Source organism: Zonotrichia leucophrys, chromosome 1 (assembly GCF_028769735.1).
Source record: "Zonotrichia leucophrys gambelii isolate GWCS_2022_RI chromosome 1, RI_Zleu_2.0, whole genome shotgun sequence".
In the NCBI taxonomy this organism is placed as follows: Eukaryota; Metazoa; Chordata; class Aves; order Passeriformes; family Passerellidae; genus Zonotrichia; species Zonotrichia leucophrys.
In genome coordinates, this window is record NC_088169.1 from 87,033,772 (window position 1) to 87,050,881 (window position 17,110).

General features: G+C 41.6%; 1 protein-coding gene across 1 annotated transcript in view; it reads left to right on the forward strand.

The window, feature by feature from the left end:
• Positions 1–17,110, forward strand: part of GUCY2F (guanylate cyclase 2F, retinal) — a 38,455-nt gene that overhangs the window by 14,210 nt on the left and 7,135 nt on the right. Inside the window, 10 exon segments of the mRNA XM_064738006.1 lie at positions 464–640; positions 1,541–1,697; positions 3,066–3,215; positions 5,069–5,217; positions 6,604–6,767; positions 7,060–7,252; positions 7,335–7,509; positions 12,559–12,657; positions 13,931–14,025; positions 15,038–15,129. Coding sequence (XP_064594076.1) covers positions 464–640; positions 1,541–1,697; positions 3,066–3,215; positions 5,069–5,217; positions 6,604–6,767; positions 7,060–7,252; positions 7,335–7,509; positions 12,559–12,657; positions 13,931–14,025; positions 15,038–15,129 — 1,451 coding nt within the window.

Sequence of the window (17,110 nt, forward strand, 5' to 3'; positions counted from 1 at the left end):
GCTATTGCTGACAGAGGAGTGGCATTTCTATGCATGTAAAAGCAACAAATTTATCAGTGCATGTCTCCAAAGACACCATTGATGGATGACTTTGGACTCTCTAGGTATGGTATTGTTTCCAGTCCAGGGCAAGATCCACATGCTGAACTCAATCTACCCCAGCAAAGCCATTCTGGCCTAGTGAAAGATTCAATACAGTTTGTCTAAACAAAACACAAACTTCTGTTTAGTTTGCTTTTGCTATCTTGCTTTCTTTATATAATGGGTAGACTAAGGAAAACAAAGCTTGAAAAGAGTGTTGAGTAGCCAAAAATAAGCACCAGAGAGGTTGTTTGTGTCTCCATCTTTCTGTGGAAGGCTGTTTGGGAGTGCAAGTGTGAAAAGGGCATCTAGTGATAGCAAGAAGCTACCAAGCAGGTGTCTGGCTGACCTGGTCTCGCTGTGATTTGCTGTCTTGTTTCAGATGAAGGATCTGCGTCATGAAAATGTGAATCTGTTCCTGGGCTTTTTCTCAGACTGTGGCATCTTTGCCATTGTGACAGAGTACTGCTCACGAGGCAGCCTGGAGGACTTGCTGAGAAATGAGGATATGAAACTGGACTGGATGTTCAAGTCCTCTCTTGTGATGGATCTAATTAAAGTAAACCCATTGCTCCTGCTGAGGCGTGATCTGAAGGGACTTTTATGATGACTAATCTATTTCAATTAGAATCTTGGTTTTTAATAATAACATAGGCAAAACAGATCTGGATGTAATTCTACCAGTCTCTAAATGAGATTTCGTATCCTTATTTTGTTTCCATCTGAGAGAAGCACCATTTTGGGGTAATAGAACTACAACTACACAGCAGGACAAGAGGCTAAAACTACATATCAGGCTGCAACCGATCACCTGGGACAACAGAATTTTGTGACAAATTTATTCTTTGCAAAGGCCCTTTCTTGTCATAAATCAGAAATGCATCCACCATAGAACCAAACAGTATCCATTCCCTACCGCAGGATGGCTGCACATATGGTCCCTTTAGCAGCGTTCACACTTCCAATCATGTCCCGTGTTTTTATGTCTTAATGGTGAACTACTAATCTGGTGGATTCCAGAGAGCAGACCACCAGAACCATTCTTGTAGTCTGTGATCTGCCTTCTGAACCTCCTTGAGGGAAATGGGTTCGGCCACTCAGTTCTTCGTGGCTTCCTTTGACCTGTTTAGTAACACTTGGGTCCACTTTCTTATCCTTACCTAAAAACAGAACTTCTGGGTGCAGTGAGACATAGGGCTACAGAGGGAGGCATCTGACTCTTCCTGAAGTTGTCAGACCTTTCCAATACTACTTTAGGGCCCAGACAAACCTATTTCATGTACCTAATCCATTTCTAAACTTCTCTCATAGTTTGTTGTTTCGATCATTACTGCATTTGACATAGAGTCAATGCTGCATTTGATGCCATCTGAGGTGACAAAGTGGCTTGGTGTCTCTGACTGCTGATGGATAAGATAATTCTTAAGGACCAACCTGGATTTTTTTCTGCGTTTCATAGGGAATCAGATATTTGCATCATCGAGATTTTGCCCATGGACGTCTCAAGTCTCGTAACTGTGTTGTGGATGGCCGGTTTGTCCTGAAGATCACTGACTATGGTTATAATGAGATCTTAGAGGCACAAAAATGCCCCTATATTCAGCCATCCCCAGAAGGTAGGTGTGATGACAAAATATGTTTTTTTAAATATTTGTCCATTGATTTAACAGATGTTTGTCCAAGTACAATTTCAGGCCAGTGGCCACACAAGGATTTTCGTGCTCAATCTCACTGCATCTAGTTTCCTCCATACCATGCATTGTTATAAGAAAGGGTAAGCAAAGGTTTTTTCAGACTGCCTGAAAGTGAAGCGAATAACAGAGTGATTTGGTAAAGAAAATATATTTTAGTGTAAGCAATGACAGAACTTCAGCTTCTTGCAGTTGGAGAAGCACTGAATTGTTCCTGAAATCTTATCAGTACTGTAGCCAGTAGAATGGCTTCACAGCCTTAGACCCAATCCAATATTTAGAGTTTTATGTTATCCCAAATGAAAAGATACTTTTTCTTGTTAAAATAAGTCATCTAAAAGACAAAATTATGTAGATCTCTTTGAAACAGGTCCTCTACATGCCAATCACCAAAGGCTGCCACATGAGATTCCCACCACTTAAGAACAGCCCTCATGGGACCAGGTTTGGAGACTTGGACAGGATTTCTTTCATGTGGCCATTGCTTTGGGGTTCCTCTGGTATCCTAATTTATTCTTGAAACCTGTTTTCCAATAGTATTTCATGTTTTGATCCCTCTGTCATGGGATTTTATGCTTACACATTTTCAGTGTCTCAGATAGGGCAGTTGTCAGACAGAAGAATTCTTCTCCTCCCTTACAGAAGATAAACACATTTGCAGTGGCAGAAATGTTCCATATCCCCATTACTCAGAATGCACAGTTACCAGGGTAACAAAATCTCAGTTTGAAGATTCATTTCTTCATGAAGTTGGATATATTTTACAACTGTGTCTTTTGTCCTTTGAACTATTGGATTATAAAGACCGCGCATCAGATTGTCACAAACTGCTTTTACAGAAACTATTTTCATCTAAAAAGAACTACAGAAAATATGTTGCTAATTGTTGCTTTGTAAAAGAGCAACAACTGTAACAAGAGAGTCAAAATTTGGTGCCAATATTTTGTCTCAGGAATATTTTAAATCAAAAAAATGGTGTTAAAGCTTCTGGCAGTGTTGAGATGACTTCTTATGTTGAAGTTCATGGCTGGTGTTATATGATACATATTGTTGGTGTGGCAGTTTTTAAGAAAACCCATAGAGTAAAACTTGGAAATTTTTTTTTTTTTTTTGGTCAGCACAGAAGTTTAGTATTTCTAACATTCCACTAGAAGTAAAAGATTTGATTCAGTAAATAATGTAGTATTTTCCAGCTTTTCATCAAATGACTGAAATAAGGTATTCATTTAAGCATTTACTTTGCAATAGTCTGAGTTAAAGTGTAAGAAATGCAATGCTCTGAAATTTTTTTAGAATTGCTCTGGACAGCTCCTGAGTTACTGCGGGACCCAGACATGTGCAGAAAGGGCACAATCAAGGGGGACATTTACAGCTTTGCAATCATCCTGCAAGAGGTGGTTGCTCGGGGTCCACCTTACTGCACATCAGAGCTCTCAGCTGAAGGTAGGCAACTACTACAGTATATTTTTAAGGCTTTGTGCAGAGAACTTCATAAAAGGCCTGGCCAAGTCCCCTTACTAATAAGGCAATAATTTATTAGTCTCATGACCTTTCTCAGTGGCAGAAGTCTGTTTCCAACACAACATTCATAATAAACATCAAAATGTAGGGTTCTCATCACAGCCTTGGTACATGTCTCATCACGGCTTTCACTGGGATCAGGATTCTGGGTGCTCTCCAGGATGCTTCAGGCCTCTGCAGCACCTCCAGTTCCCTGCGGAAACTCGGACTTTTCATCTTAGTATGGGGTGAAATCTGAGGGCAGAACTTCCCATAGCTTAGAAACTCCTTTGCTTCCCACTCATTGTCCCTCTTTTGTGCATCATGGAGGCTGAAGTTTTTGAGCTGGACCCCTTGCCAACATCCTATTTTGTCCATCTGCTCATCAATTTGTCCTTAATCCTTTCTTTTCTAAAGAGGCCCTCTCTTCAACAGAGGTCAAAGTGATGTATCATTTTGCTTAGGTGTATCAGAAACAGCAAACAGGTGGAGTCTTCAGGAGCTGGTAATGGTGCAACCATGCTGTGCATCTATGGGAAGAACAAACCCACTGCAGTCAGGGTCAGGTCAGAAGCACTTAAACAGAGAGGGAGTGACAACAATTTAAAATTAGCTGATTTCAGTGACGGCCCATTCTCAACACATTTTAAGCTGGACAACCATCAGGCGGGGTATGATAATTCAGTATGTGCCAGTTCAGCTGTAAAAATGGGGCCCTGACTTTTCTATGCCTGAAGCTGCTGTCAGAATGCAATGACGAAGTTAATAATGGATCCCACTCTGTAAATCAGAGCTGGACCTATGATGTAGACTATGATGCAATTAGCAGGTTTCTCCCACCTCATCCCTCCTGCAGAACCTCCAGCAAATGTTGAACACAGTCCTGTTTTCTAACCTGATAAAATGATGACTTTCTACTCATTGTGTCTCAGTCCTAAGGAGCTTTCACTTGTGAACATTAAAACAATCTGGGGAAGGCATTTCCTCTCAGCTGCCCCTGGAAGTTTTGGGGCCAGATGTTTGGATTAGTTCATTTGGTGGAGTCTGCGGAGATGAGCCAAAGATCTTTAAAGAAGACTGTAAATCCTGAAAAGCTTTGGGTACTCACAGCAACAGCAGGATTTCTGCCAGAGAAAGAGGTTTTCACTCTGTTTGCTTGCTCTGCACTGAGCAAAATAAGATTTCAAATACCATAACTTTGGTGGGTGTTAAAAGACTGACTTCTCAGGATTTGAATACCCAAGCCCAGTCCCTTACAAGCCTCATTTCTAGGAAGGGAGCTCTAGACAAGGAGTCATTTGCCAGACAGTGTTTTGAACTCAACCTCTCCCCCATAACATACTTTCCACTGTCGCCACTCCCAGCAACCTCCTACGTCCTGGTTCCCAGTTAATGATGAAGCATCAGAGGCTGGTATCCTTCCTGTCTGGGCTCAGCCATAAACCTCTGCTGTCTTAGAAGACTGCAGGTCCTAGTGGAGAGAGTCAGAGGCAATTTCATTAAATACAAGCCCGCAGGCTCACACATCCATCTGTCACATGTCCTTCCCCCATCCAGCCACTTTATTACTCATAACCTGGTTCTCCAGGGACATGAATCTTCTTTAAATCCTTCAAGAGACTCCTGACAGTGAAAAGCAGAAACTCCCAGCTCCATTTGGCACAGACACTGGGTGCTGAGGACTAAGAGTGACAGCTGAAGAAGCAAGCCAGGGACACAAGGAAAGGTCCATGTCATTTGCCCCTATCAAGGTCCTCCATCTTACAATGTGCTTCCCAATCTTCTCTTTGCCACAGAAATTATAAAGAAAGTGAAGAAGCCCCCTCCCCTGTGTCGCCCAAATGTAGCTCCTGAGGTAGCCCCCCTGGCATGCATCCAGGTAATGAAACAATGCTGGGCTGAAGCTCCTGAACGACGTCCAACATTTGAGGAGGTGTTTCATAAGGTCAGTAAATAAAGAAGCTGGTGTAATCCCATTGTTTGTTCTTGGCAGGGAAGTGTTTTATTGTTTGGGTTTTTTCTTTTTGCTTTAACTCAGTTATTAAAGAATGAAGACATTGCAGAGCCCTAGACTTGTCCTGACTGAGGGGTGATGGAGCAGCCTGGACATGGGCTTGATGTCTTCACATTAGCAGTGTACCTGCACAGATGGTCGCATGGAAATGGAAGATTTGTAAATTATTCACCTTCAGACCAATTTTTCTTTTAATCTTCTAAAGTGTTTAAATGATAACTATAAGAAAAATTCACGAAAGACTGTTAAAGACAAAGATACAATGTTTGGCATAGGAGGTCTCTCAATTCCAGATTGGTGGAAGCTTGGAGAATATCCCAAGGAAATATGAGTGTACCTGTGGCCTGTTTAAACAGCTTTCCTAGGTATCTGTTACTGGCCAATCTCATGGACAGGTACTGGCAAAATAACCCCCTTTCTGATCAAGCAGTGTCATTTCTGTGTTCTTATAAGGTGATAGAATCATAGACTCATTAAGGTTGGTCTTTTAAGATCATCAATCATCAACCCCATACCACCACCATGTGTGCTGTTAAACCATGTCCTCAAGTGCCACATCCACATGTTTCTTGAGTACTAACAAGGATAGTAACTCCAACCATTATCCTAAGCAGTCTGTTCCAAACAGGTTTTACAAACCCTTTCTGTGAAAAAAAAGAAATACCAATATTCAATATAAACCTTCCCTGACACAACTTTAGGGCATTTCCTCAAAAGAGGTAAAAAAATATGCTTAATTTTTGCCTTTTGGTTCTATGAAGCTGTGAATAATTTTGAACCTGCTGACTCCGCTGTTGAGTCTAAGGTAGCCTCTAAAGTCACAAATTATCCAAAAGTTCCAGCAGCTCAACTTCAGGTCAGGAGGAGAAAGCACAACTCAGTGAAGACCTGGGAATGGAGGTGGCAGTACACATGCATGTCAGTGTGCAAAGGTGGATTTAAGTGCTGTAACATGTAAAAAGGTTGTAAGTGTTGCTAACACCCTGAACCTTGTGCCTCTGAATGCAAAGTTTTGCAAGTTACCCTAAAGATTGTTCATGGGATAAATGGGGTTGCAAACCTGCGGCCAGACAAGACTCTGTAACAATGTACATATTGACAGCTGCTGTAAGGTTGTGTTTCATCTGACTCTCACTGATTGGTGCAAATTCACCTTCTAATTCTCCTTTTCCATTATCTTTGAACTTTTGCCATTTAAAAATCCAGTCTTTAGCACGACACCTCCAAAGAAATATTTGCTTTTTGTTCCTCTCCAAACTCAGAGTGCTACAGTGATGTAAAGAGTCAGACAAATAACTCTCCAGTTTGATTTTCCAGTTCAAAACCATCAACAAAGGGAAGAAGACCAATATCATTGACTCAATGCTCAGGATGCTTGAGCAGTACTCAAGCAACCTGGAAGATTTAATCAGCGAGCGGACTGAAGAGCTAGAGGTTGAAAAACAGAAGACAGAAAAACTGCTGTCACAAATGCTTCCACCGTAAGTACTGGTACTTTAACTGGTAAAAAAATCTTCAGAAAACCAAACCAAAACAACCCCAAAACAAGCCCATATCTAGTCTGGACAGCACCCTTCCCCAGAAATGAGCAACATTGTAGACCTGACCATCAGTTTTGACAAGCACCTTCAAATCAAACTAAGAAACTCTAATCAATGCTGGTTACAGCCATTCCGTGGAAGATCTGAACACAAAAAAGCAAGAGTCTGAGCTCTTGAGCATGCACTAGAAAAGGGCTTGTTCCCTGCCATCTTTTTTGTGTTGCTGTTTCAGTTCAGTGGCAGAAGCTCTCAAGACTGGTGGCACTGTGGAACCAGAGTATTTTGACCAGGTGACCATCTACTTCAATGACATTGTGGGCTTCACATCCATTTCAGCCCTCAGTGAGCCCATTGAAGTAGTTGACCTTCTGAATGACCTTTACTCTCTCTTCGATGCTGTTCTTGGAAACCATGATGTTTACAAGGTGAGAAGTAATTTTATTCTGTGTTTCCTTTCCATATTTTTCAATTTCTATATTTATTTCTTAATATGATGGTATTTGCTAGGTGGAGACAATTGGTGATGCCTACATGGTTGCCTCGGGGCTCCCAAAACGGAATGGAAACAAGCACGCAGCTGAAATAGCCAACATGTCCTTGGACATCCTCAGCTCTGTGGGAACATTCAAAATGAGGCACATGCCAGACATTCCCCTCAGGATACGAATTGGGCTGCACACAGGTAGGCAACTGAACATCAGAGAGCTCCTTCTCAACTGCATTTCCAACTCCGAATTCTTTCTTCATGCCTGTCCTCCAAAAAACACCCTTACAAGACACTTTAAATTCTTCCACATCAACAAGGCAGTTAAAATGGAAAAACAAAACCCAGAGAGGGTTTCTGGAGGAAATTGGCTTAGTATCATTTTAAGGAGAGATTTTGTATTCTGTCTCAGCCAGGAACTGCATCTGGCATGTTAGTCACAAGGGTTTCATCATATGGATAGCTCTTTAATGTGCCATAGCACCTTCAGAAGTGGGATATCGAGACACCCAGTGATGCCTTTACCACTCCATTCTGAAATGAAAAAGCACAGAAACACTGGCATATAAAACGAAAGCACAAAAAGACTGGAGGTATTTATTACAGGTAGGATATACTGGAAGAAAAATGTGATACAGCTCTTAAGAAAAAGTTATGTTATAAAGAAAACATTATCTCTGATGTAGAAGTCATAATGTATTCAATCAACAGAAAGATTGCTTCTTTAAAATGAAAGGAGGAAGTTCCATATATATATATATATATATATATACAAACAAAATGTAGTTCAACTCCAAAGTAAAACAAAAAATTCCAAAACAGTAGAACTACAGTTATATAGGCAAAAGTATTTTAAATGTAGGAAAATACATCTGCTATTATCATGAATCAGTATTTGTATAATATATATGAACCTTCATTCATAATTTTATACATTTTTTTAGATAACTTTTTTTCCCAGCTGTTTGTCACCAGATTTCCTGCCTCTTCCTCTAAAGTACCAGGTGTTGCCCACTGTAGGGAAGCCAAGCAATGACTATGAATGCCCAGGAGTCTGACCCAGTAATGTATGGGGTTTTATCCTTCTGCTTATCTGATAATATCCACACTTTTGGAGCTTTAGCATGCAAGCATTTTGCAGATGTCAGTATCCTGGTCTCTGATGTACATGTTGGGAGACAAAAGAAGAGTAAAGGAAGTATCTCAGTCAGAATATCCCAAGAACAGAGCTGTGACCTTAGCAGAGTTAAAATCAATATTATGAATCCTAGACCTTATAAGACCCTCTTTTGGAGTTATCTCTAAAACACATCTCCCTACTGTTTTCTTTGAAGTTTGTGATTCTTAGTTGACCCTTCACAGAAGTGTAAAGCATTAAGGAATGATTGCAGGAGCACTGTGTGTTTTATACTCTGTCAGAAATTAGATGAGACTATGGCTGCAGATTGTCTTGCCCAGAGCAGGAGTCTCTGGAGCACCAGCAGCATATTTTCAACATGGAAAGAGAGGAATTTGCTGTGCAACATCTGCTGCTGCCTGTTGACAGCAGTTCTGCAATGTATCTCCCATGCAGTTGGCCAAAAAATACATCCCTAGGTGATGTCTACAGGGGATAGTAACATATTCTTTTTGTTTTTATGAACTCTGGATATCTGGAAAGCAGAATTGCTATGAACTTTTGTTTTGGGTGTGAGGGGAAGAGGGTGGAGGACTCTGCACATCTTGTTTTGCATAGATCTGGCAGCATCATTCTGTCATGGGAGCAGCCACAATCACACATTCCAAAGCAAACCAGCTCTCTGAGCCACGGAGCTCACGGCTGAGTTTGATTAACCCTAGACCCCGATTCTCCTGAGAAAAGATGGATGAAGAGGAAATGATCAGCATCATGAAAGCCTTGGGGAAGCTCTTGGGGGAGAGGAGAACCTGGCTGACACTTTCACTGTCCTGGAAAGCATGGAGAAAGGGTGTGACCCTCATTCACGTACTTCAGCTGCTCTTTGGAAATGGGTGCCAAGAAGAGCTCACGATGCCCTCTCAGCAAAGCAGTAAATGCATTTTGGGCATTGGCATTTTGCCCATGCCTTTTCCATCCTGAGGGAAAGCTGCACCTCTGGGAACTTCGGATGGCCCATGCCCATGATGCACTTGTGGCAATGCATAGGAAAGGCAAAGAGGAGAGGACGATGAGTGCTTGGTCTGCATTTTCTCCCCTGCTTTAAACACATCCTGGAATCTTGGCTGTCCTCTCTTGAGTTCACTGCAGGTCCAGGATAACCCGGCTGACTCAGCTGTTTCCCCATTACCCATGCCTGAGCTGGAGCAGGACAGTCAGCCAAAGCAGTGGTGAGAAGATAAGCTCTTCCACGGAGGCTGAGGATGATTTGTGTATCAGTCAGGCTCTCTGGCAATCAGCCCTGCACTTTGATCTTGACTCTCAAACTCTGCAGTGCTGCTGATGGTCTTTGCAGAGTCTTAGCCAGAGCCTCTCGTTAACTGACCCTTGCAAGCCCTGGCAAAGAGACACTTCAAAGCAAACCTCTGGGCCTGTGTAATTAAACAACTAGGCCATGAGGTCCTCATCACAGGGTGTCTAGTTTCCTCTGAAACTTGTAACTGTAGGAGATTTACCATTGGAAGTTTTTCTTAGCCTTCTACTGAAGCTGTTTGGAAAAAGGGGAACACACACAAAGAGGTGAAGGCAGTGACCACATTAAGTCTTAAATGTTTTCAACACAGGGAATGTGTAATTTTGGCTTATATGGTACTGTTGGTTTTGAGCTGAGAAACTTCTGCAACTGGACAGACTTAAAAGCAGTATTCTAGAAAGATAACACCTCGCCCTAAAAATCTTGCTTCTTCTATGTTGTGAGATTTGTGCAGAAATGTCTGGGTGATTGCACCAGCAGAGTAGGAAACCTGAATTCAGGCACCCACATGGAGGTGTTTCCAGGACTTTCAGGGAGTCTGCACTCATTTTGAGGACATGTAAATGAACCCTGTAAAGCTGTTCATGGGCAGGAGTGGAAAAGCTCTTGTGGCTCAGTTGACCACATTGACTTGGTCTCCACTGACTACAGTAGAAGCTCATCTGCCTTTATTTATGCTTCTGAAATGGAATCACAGAATTATAGCATACTCTGAGTTGTAAGGGACCCACAAGGATCATGGAGTCCAACTCTCAAGTGAGTAGCCCATGCAGGGATCAAGCCCATGACCCTGGTGTTCTTAGCAGCACGGTCTAACAAATTGAGCACAAATTCTCCTCAGTGAGGGCTGATTTTTCAACAGAAACCGCCTTTTGGTGTCCTTGCATCACCTATTACAGAAGGAGCTTTGATCCTTAGTGAGATTTGGGACGGCTGCTGTCACGTTATCGCCACAAAAAGAAGAGAGGCAGTGTTTTGTGAGACAGTATTTTCTCAGGGAAGCCTCTTACTGAAGCATGAATAAGAAGTCTCCAACGAGACCAGTTTTTGTGTATATGTCAACATTAGCATGCACACAATAAAGACCAGTTAGGGGATCATAAGGTCCTTGGCTGAGACTATCAACAGTGCCTTTACAGTTGTGTAGAGAAGTGCCTATAGATGAAAACCTGAATTAAACTTCCTCTAGTGAGGAAGTTTAGTAGTTCCTCTCCTGAAAAGCTTGAAACAAATTAGACAGTAATGATAAGGATGGAAATTAGCTTGTAGGAGATTCTGAGGAGCAGTGTTGTGTCTGAGGTACACTCACAGTTGAAAAGAAACCCCCTTAAATCAGGTTTTCATGCTCTCCAGCAGTCTCTGCCTGCTGTGTTTTATCCAGTTTGATCCATGCTGCTCAAGTCCTTGTAATACTTTTTGTACGAACCATTCTTCCTCTCTCTTTTAAGTCTTTTATCAAACAGTGATTCATCAGGCAGGAGTCAATATCTGTCTTACCTCTGAGTTTGCATCCTCATGAAGTATTTTAAAATCTGGCAACTTTGAGCAGCAACACCTTTTCAGAGGTCACAGCAAGAGGGGTTCATTGCTTTCAGCAATGGGGTTTTACTATCCTTAAGATAGATCTGAAAACCATATAAAGGATCAACATTTTAAAATAATGCTAAAATCAGCATAAAATTGCATGGTACAAAACTAAGTAACTTATCACTTCTAAATTAGGCCACAATTGCTACTATTTATATTATTACTGTTTTAAACCCAACATTTTAACCTATAATCTCTTTATATTATGAAAACCCTAATCTATAGCATAATTTCAGATACTGTTGATGATGTACAATGTTCACATCTCTTGTAATCTTTCACAGGAAAAGATTTCCTAGATATCAGTTGTACTAAATCTTAACTCAGAAGGATCATGACATTGAAAAGGCAGGCAAAGCCTGAAAAGGCATATATCATAAAGGCCTCTGATGGAAAATACAGAGAGTCCTGCCCTTTGTCTGCAGGAAGCCCCACACCTTATTGCATTGCTTTTTATTTTTATTTTTGCATTTATTTTGCAAGCCCAATATTTTCTATTGTAGGCAATGAAATTTAGCCTCTCCTCTTTCAGAGCGCAGTCTAAACATTAACTAAGCCAAATGCCCCAGATGAAAGTTGTCTCTGCTGTTTGGCTTCCACACATTTTATCTCCCAGTCTGTTCATGATCATGTGGATCCTGCACACATACCTCTCCCTGACAACTTGGCAATGATTCTTTGGAAGCTACTTAGGAAGTGAAGAGATCTTGTATAAAGAATGAGAAAGAGGGGAAAAAGAGGTCTTGGCTAGACAGGCCAGCTAACAGTGTCTTCTTTTCCAAGGAGGGGACACAGGGTGGTCCAGAGTGCTGCCAGCACCTCTTGACTCCCAAGGCTGATTTTTAATCCTGTTTCAGCAGGTTACGGGGCATGTCGTAGGATCTAACTTTAGTTTTCTTACATGGAAAAAGACAAAGACCTTTTTAAAATGAGATTATGATTACCCTTCAGTTTCCATGAACTCTGAACAAATTTCTCCCAGATGCTGGTGATCCAAGGGCCTACCACACACGACCTTTCTCAGACATGAAACACCAGCATGAAATCCAGAGCAATGCTTAACTTTTGACTGATTTTAGCAAGCACCAAGGCCAATGAAACCTTTAGAAAACCTTCTCCTGTATTCCCAATAGGATTTTTGAGTATCAGAGGAGCAGACGAGATTTGCTTGTCAGTGAACCCCCGGATTTGTGCAGGAGTATGTGGGTAATGCAGCTGCCGTGCCTTTCAGGGCCCTGTGTGGCAGGCGTGGTGGGGCTGACCATGCCGCGGTACTGCCTCTTCGGGGACACGGTGAACACGGCGTCAAGGATGGAGTCCACGGGCCTGCGTGAGTGTTTGGGACAGCCACAGAAAGGGGGAAGGCAAATGACAGAATTCAAAGCGGCCTGAAGGAGAGGGCACCAATTTTGCCATTGTAGGTTGGCCTTTAGGACCCTGCCTTCCAGCTGCAGTTCTCTGACTTGAATCCCATCAACCAAAAGCAATATGAATCTTGCTCTACTTTCCTCCAGCATGGTTTGGATCTTGCTTTCAGTCAGTGCTAAGAACTCTTAATTCAGAGCTGTTCTTGCACAGTAAAATAATTCACTTACCTTTCACAAATCAAGGGTTGAAGCACGGGTGGGCACTGCCTCTATCATACCTGTGGTCATAGAAATCCCACTGAGACTGCAGACAGCAGGAGCACTGCAGGTACAAGAACATTAATAGAAATGCATATGGATAAATAGGCAAATTGCAGGTTAGTCCCTCAGGAAATGTAGCTCATAGCTGTGTGATCTTCCTCTACATATTCAAACTGGTGTTTTTCTTTCTTATTATTATGGGAAAAAAATTAATCAGCTCATACCCCATCCTTCAAAGGGGAAGGCAATGTGATTGTCAAAATTGAAATAAAAGCTCAACCCAAAAAAAAATACTTTGGGGGAAATATTTTAGAAATATTTCCTGTCTTGTTCACACAAGCAGAACAATAAAAAATTTCAGTGAGTCCCAGCAGTGGCTGTAAAACAATCTGAGGAGGATGGGAATCCAATAAATTTCTCCACCTTTGCCCTTTTTGTTCATAGACTAAATGGCAGCTCTGGGTGGAATAAATTACTAAAAATCCATACATATCTACATGCATAGCCACATTTTCTTTATGTTCCCTTGCAAACTTTATCTCTCTGCTCTTCATCCGAGTTTTCAAGTTATGTTGGGTGTTTGCAGCAGGACAGTTTGCTATTTTTCATTTCTTTCTCATTCCCTAGTTATACTGTGGCAATAGATAAAACAGAAATCTAACTGAAATGTTACTGGAAACCACTTACTATCTTTATGAAGAGATGGACTTCTACACTGAGTGTGTTTGGTATCCTTCTCCAGGAAGCCCCCAACGCAGATCTCCTCTCCCCCTGTGCTCTTTACAGCCCTGCATGGAAGAATCCATCAGTCAGCATTAAACTCCCCGTAGAGGAGCACCACACAGCTGCACCAGGCACACACCTGAATTGGAGCACTGCTGCTTTGGAGCCCTTTTCCTTGTCAGGATGCAGCAGTGGGGAATTCGCAGCATGTGTGCAGTACAATGATCCAGCTGCTTTGCTTTCTGTTCCCAGCTTACAGAATCCATGTCAGCCAAAGTACAGTGGATATACTTCGGAAACTGAATGAAGGCTATGAAATCATACCCAGGGGGAAAACAGAACTGAGGGTAAGAAGGCCAGGGCTTTGTGAAGCACTTCACAGGGGAGTCATCTTGCTTGAGGAATTTTCATATTATTATCTTTTTTGGCCTTCATACAACAATCTCCATCTGAATCCTTCCAAAATTGTCCCTTTCATTTATTTCAGTACATTATGTAGCTATTGAAGGACTTGGGATCAAGCAGTCAGCTGTATGTGCTGGATAGAAGTATTTATATAGTAGACTATGTAGTCCACCCTTGACAGAGGCTGCTACTTTTCAATATCCAAACAAACCAGTACTAAATAATAATAAACATAATTCCTACCCTTACATAGTCAATAGACAGAAGTAGGAGCTTTGGTTGCTGTAAATACCTAGAATAAAATGTCTGAGTATGGCCTCAGGTCCCCCAACAATCTTGCACGACAAGTGGAATCATTCAGGTTCTTCAGGTGGAGATTTGGGGTAAATATTCCAGGTCTAGTCAATGGAAAGAAACCTTTACATAGTTAGTAGAGGTAAATTGGCTTTTCAGGAAATTATAAGCCTGAAGTACTTTCAGGGTCTAATTTATGTGAAGATGATTGTTGGTTTTCAGTCAAAGGTGATTGAATCAAATAGATTCATCAGATGCATCACACCTTACAAGCTAAACCATCCATGGTGGGAGACCAAGTTATTATTCTGATACTCAGTTCAGAATGAATTGTAAAATCTCTCAATTAATAATGCAAGTGCTGCCAAATAAGATGATTAGTGATCCTGTAGTTTCCAATTTCTTTTCAGCTGTGTCCAATGACCCAGATCAATGAGGGTAATTTGTAAATGACAGTTGGAACAAGGATAATGAATATCCTCTTTCAGGAAAGTGAAACTCAAATAATCCCTGAGCTATTCTGAAGACAGCCCAAGATTTCCAGGCATGGTCTCTCTCTGGATACGTATAAAGCCAGAGAAACCTAGAGAGAAAAATTACATATCAAGCAGAGGGCAGTCAGAAAGCTGCTTTTTATTTGGATTTTTGGTTTTATTTTAGGGTAAAGGAGTAGAAGAAACATATTGGCTGGTTGGGAAAAAAGGCTTCCAGAAACCCTTACCTAAACCTCCTGAAATAAAGCCAGGGTAAGTGTGACTCTGTTGCTGTCCAAGACATTAATTAAAACATCTCTTTCGGAGTTCACAGGCTGAATATCTGTCTGCCCATGTTATCTGTTTGCAAAATCTATATCCTGTTCCTTTGGTGACTTATATGTTCAGGCATAGTACTGGGACTCAGAAGGGATGTGATTCCTTCAGCACCTCTCCTTATTCACAGTTCCCAAGTGACATGGAAACTTCCTGCTTCTCCCCTATAATCACTTGAGACTGAACACCAAGGAGCTCCTCCTTGAATCTCCTTCCTGCTCTGGGTGCATATAGGAGACACACGGTAGGGACACTTTCAGGTCTCTGCTGTCATCAGTGTATGGGAGACACTCAAGATTTTTCTCCCCTTCCAACAAATTCCTGCTGAAAGCATCAGCCTCATTCAGTGTATAAACATATTTCTTCCCTTTCATTCTAACAGAAGAGTAAGAAAGCTTTGTGTTACAAATTTATGGCACTGTTATGTAATTGAAGATTTAATGATGCTGCCTTCATTAAGTCATTTTCTGGCTTTGCAATGCTTGGCTTCACAGAGTACTCCCTGTTCAGCTGTTACCTTCTGAATGCCTGGAAAGGATGTTGTGGTCAGGACATAAAAACCAGGAGTTTTTGGGATTTGTTTGACAAGAACAGCATGGTCACCTACATTAGAAGCAGTCAGCCTTGACTCCCTTTATAGGCAGTAAAGAGAAATACTTGCGAAGGGTCTGATTCAATTGGCCCTTGCAAGATGCCTGGTTTGCTGAGGTCCTAAAGTAACTACTTCAGAGACCAATGTCTGACAGCAAACAAGGTCTGTTTAATGTAGCTTTGACTTCTCCTTATCAATATTGTTTTACATATGGCCCCATTCCCTTTTAGTAAATAAAAAAGATTTCACCATTTCCTCACATGCTCAGGATCAGAGGATCTTGTGCATCCATGTGTAATCTCTAAAGTTCACCTTTAACACTACAGAGACAGAGGTGATCTACTCTTGTCCCAAGGCCCAAATATTTCTTCTTTTGCAGTATCTCTGTCCCCACAGGTCACACAGCAGTTGAGTGATTTTTGACAGTAATCAGAGGAAAAAAGTAAAGTTACACAAAACCATATTTGTCCTAGTGAGGGGGCAAAATGAAACTTATACCCCATAGGCGAAATGTCAAATTACAGAAAGAAGTAACTGGATGCTGAAGCAAAGCAAATATTTGGAGAACAGCCTCATGCATAGGCTGTGCTGTTCCCAAATAGATATTGGACATTATGTCCTGCTTTCCAACCTTATCTTGATGATTCATGTTTTGGCACAAAATCAAGAGGCTGGAAGTTGTTTCTCTCTCATTGGCCAATATGGTGGTTTCAAGTCACTGCCTCCTATAATTCCATAGGGATTATTGTAGGCTTTGAGCTGAAGAAAAAAAATAAATTCCTCTTCTACTTATTTTTTTCACTCTGTCCTGAGACACCCTCTTTTGGGTATTTCCTTACCATGAGCTCTATGTGCACTTGTTTTTATATCTTGCTTTATATTGTGACTTGGGTAGCCTAAACATCTACAGCGGGGCAGCTGTGGTGGCCATGCTGAGAGGTGTTTCCTACTAAGTACATCGTGCTTGGTCTTATGTCCATGCTATAGAACTGAAAACATGTGGGCCATGGATTTAAGGGTCAGATCCTATGGATGGAAGTTTTTGAAGTTCCTATTCAGAGGATAATTCCTTCTTTCGTGGTCTGGTCAAATCTGTTTTACCTGGTTTTCATGGGAATTTGGGTTAACTTTGCATGACATAGAAGAGCACAGGACAGTTCTATAGCCTCTCCAGACCTTCCCTTGCTTCAAGGCAGGTTTCTACACATACACCTGGTACTGCCATGGGAAATAATGGCAGACTGGACATAGAGAAGGTGTTCCAAAACTAAGAGATATCAAAACCAAGCATGCCAAGCAGTCAAACAGCAGACTATCTGTAGGACAGACATT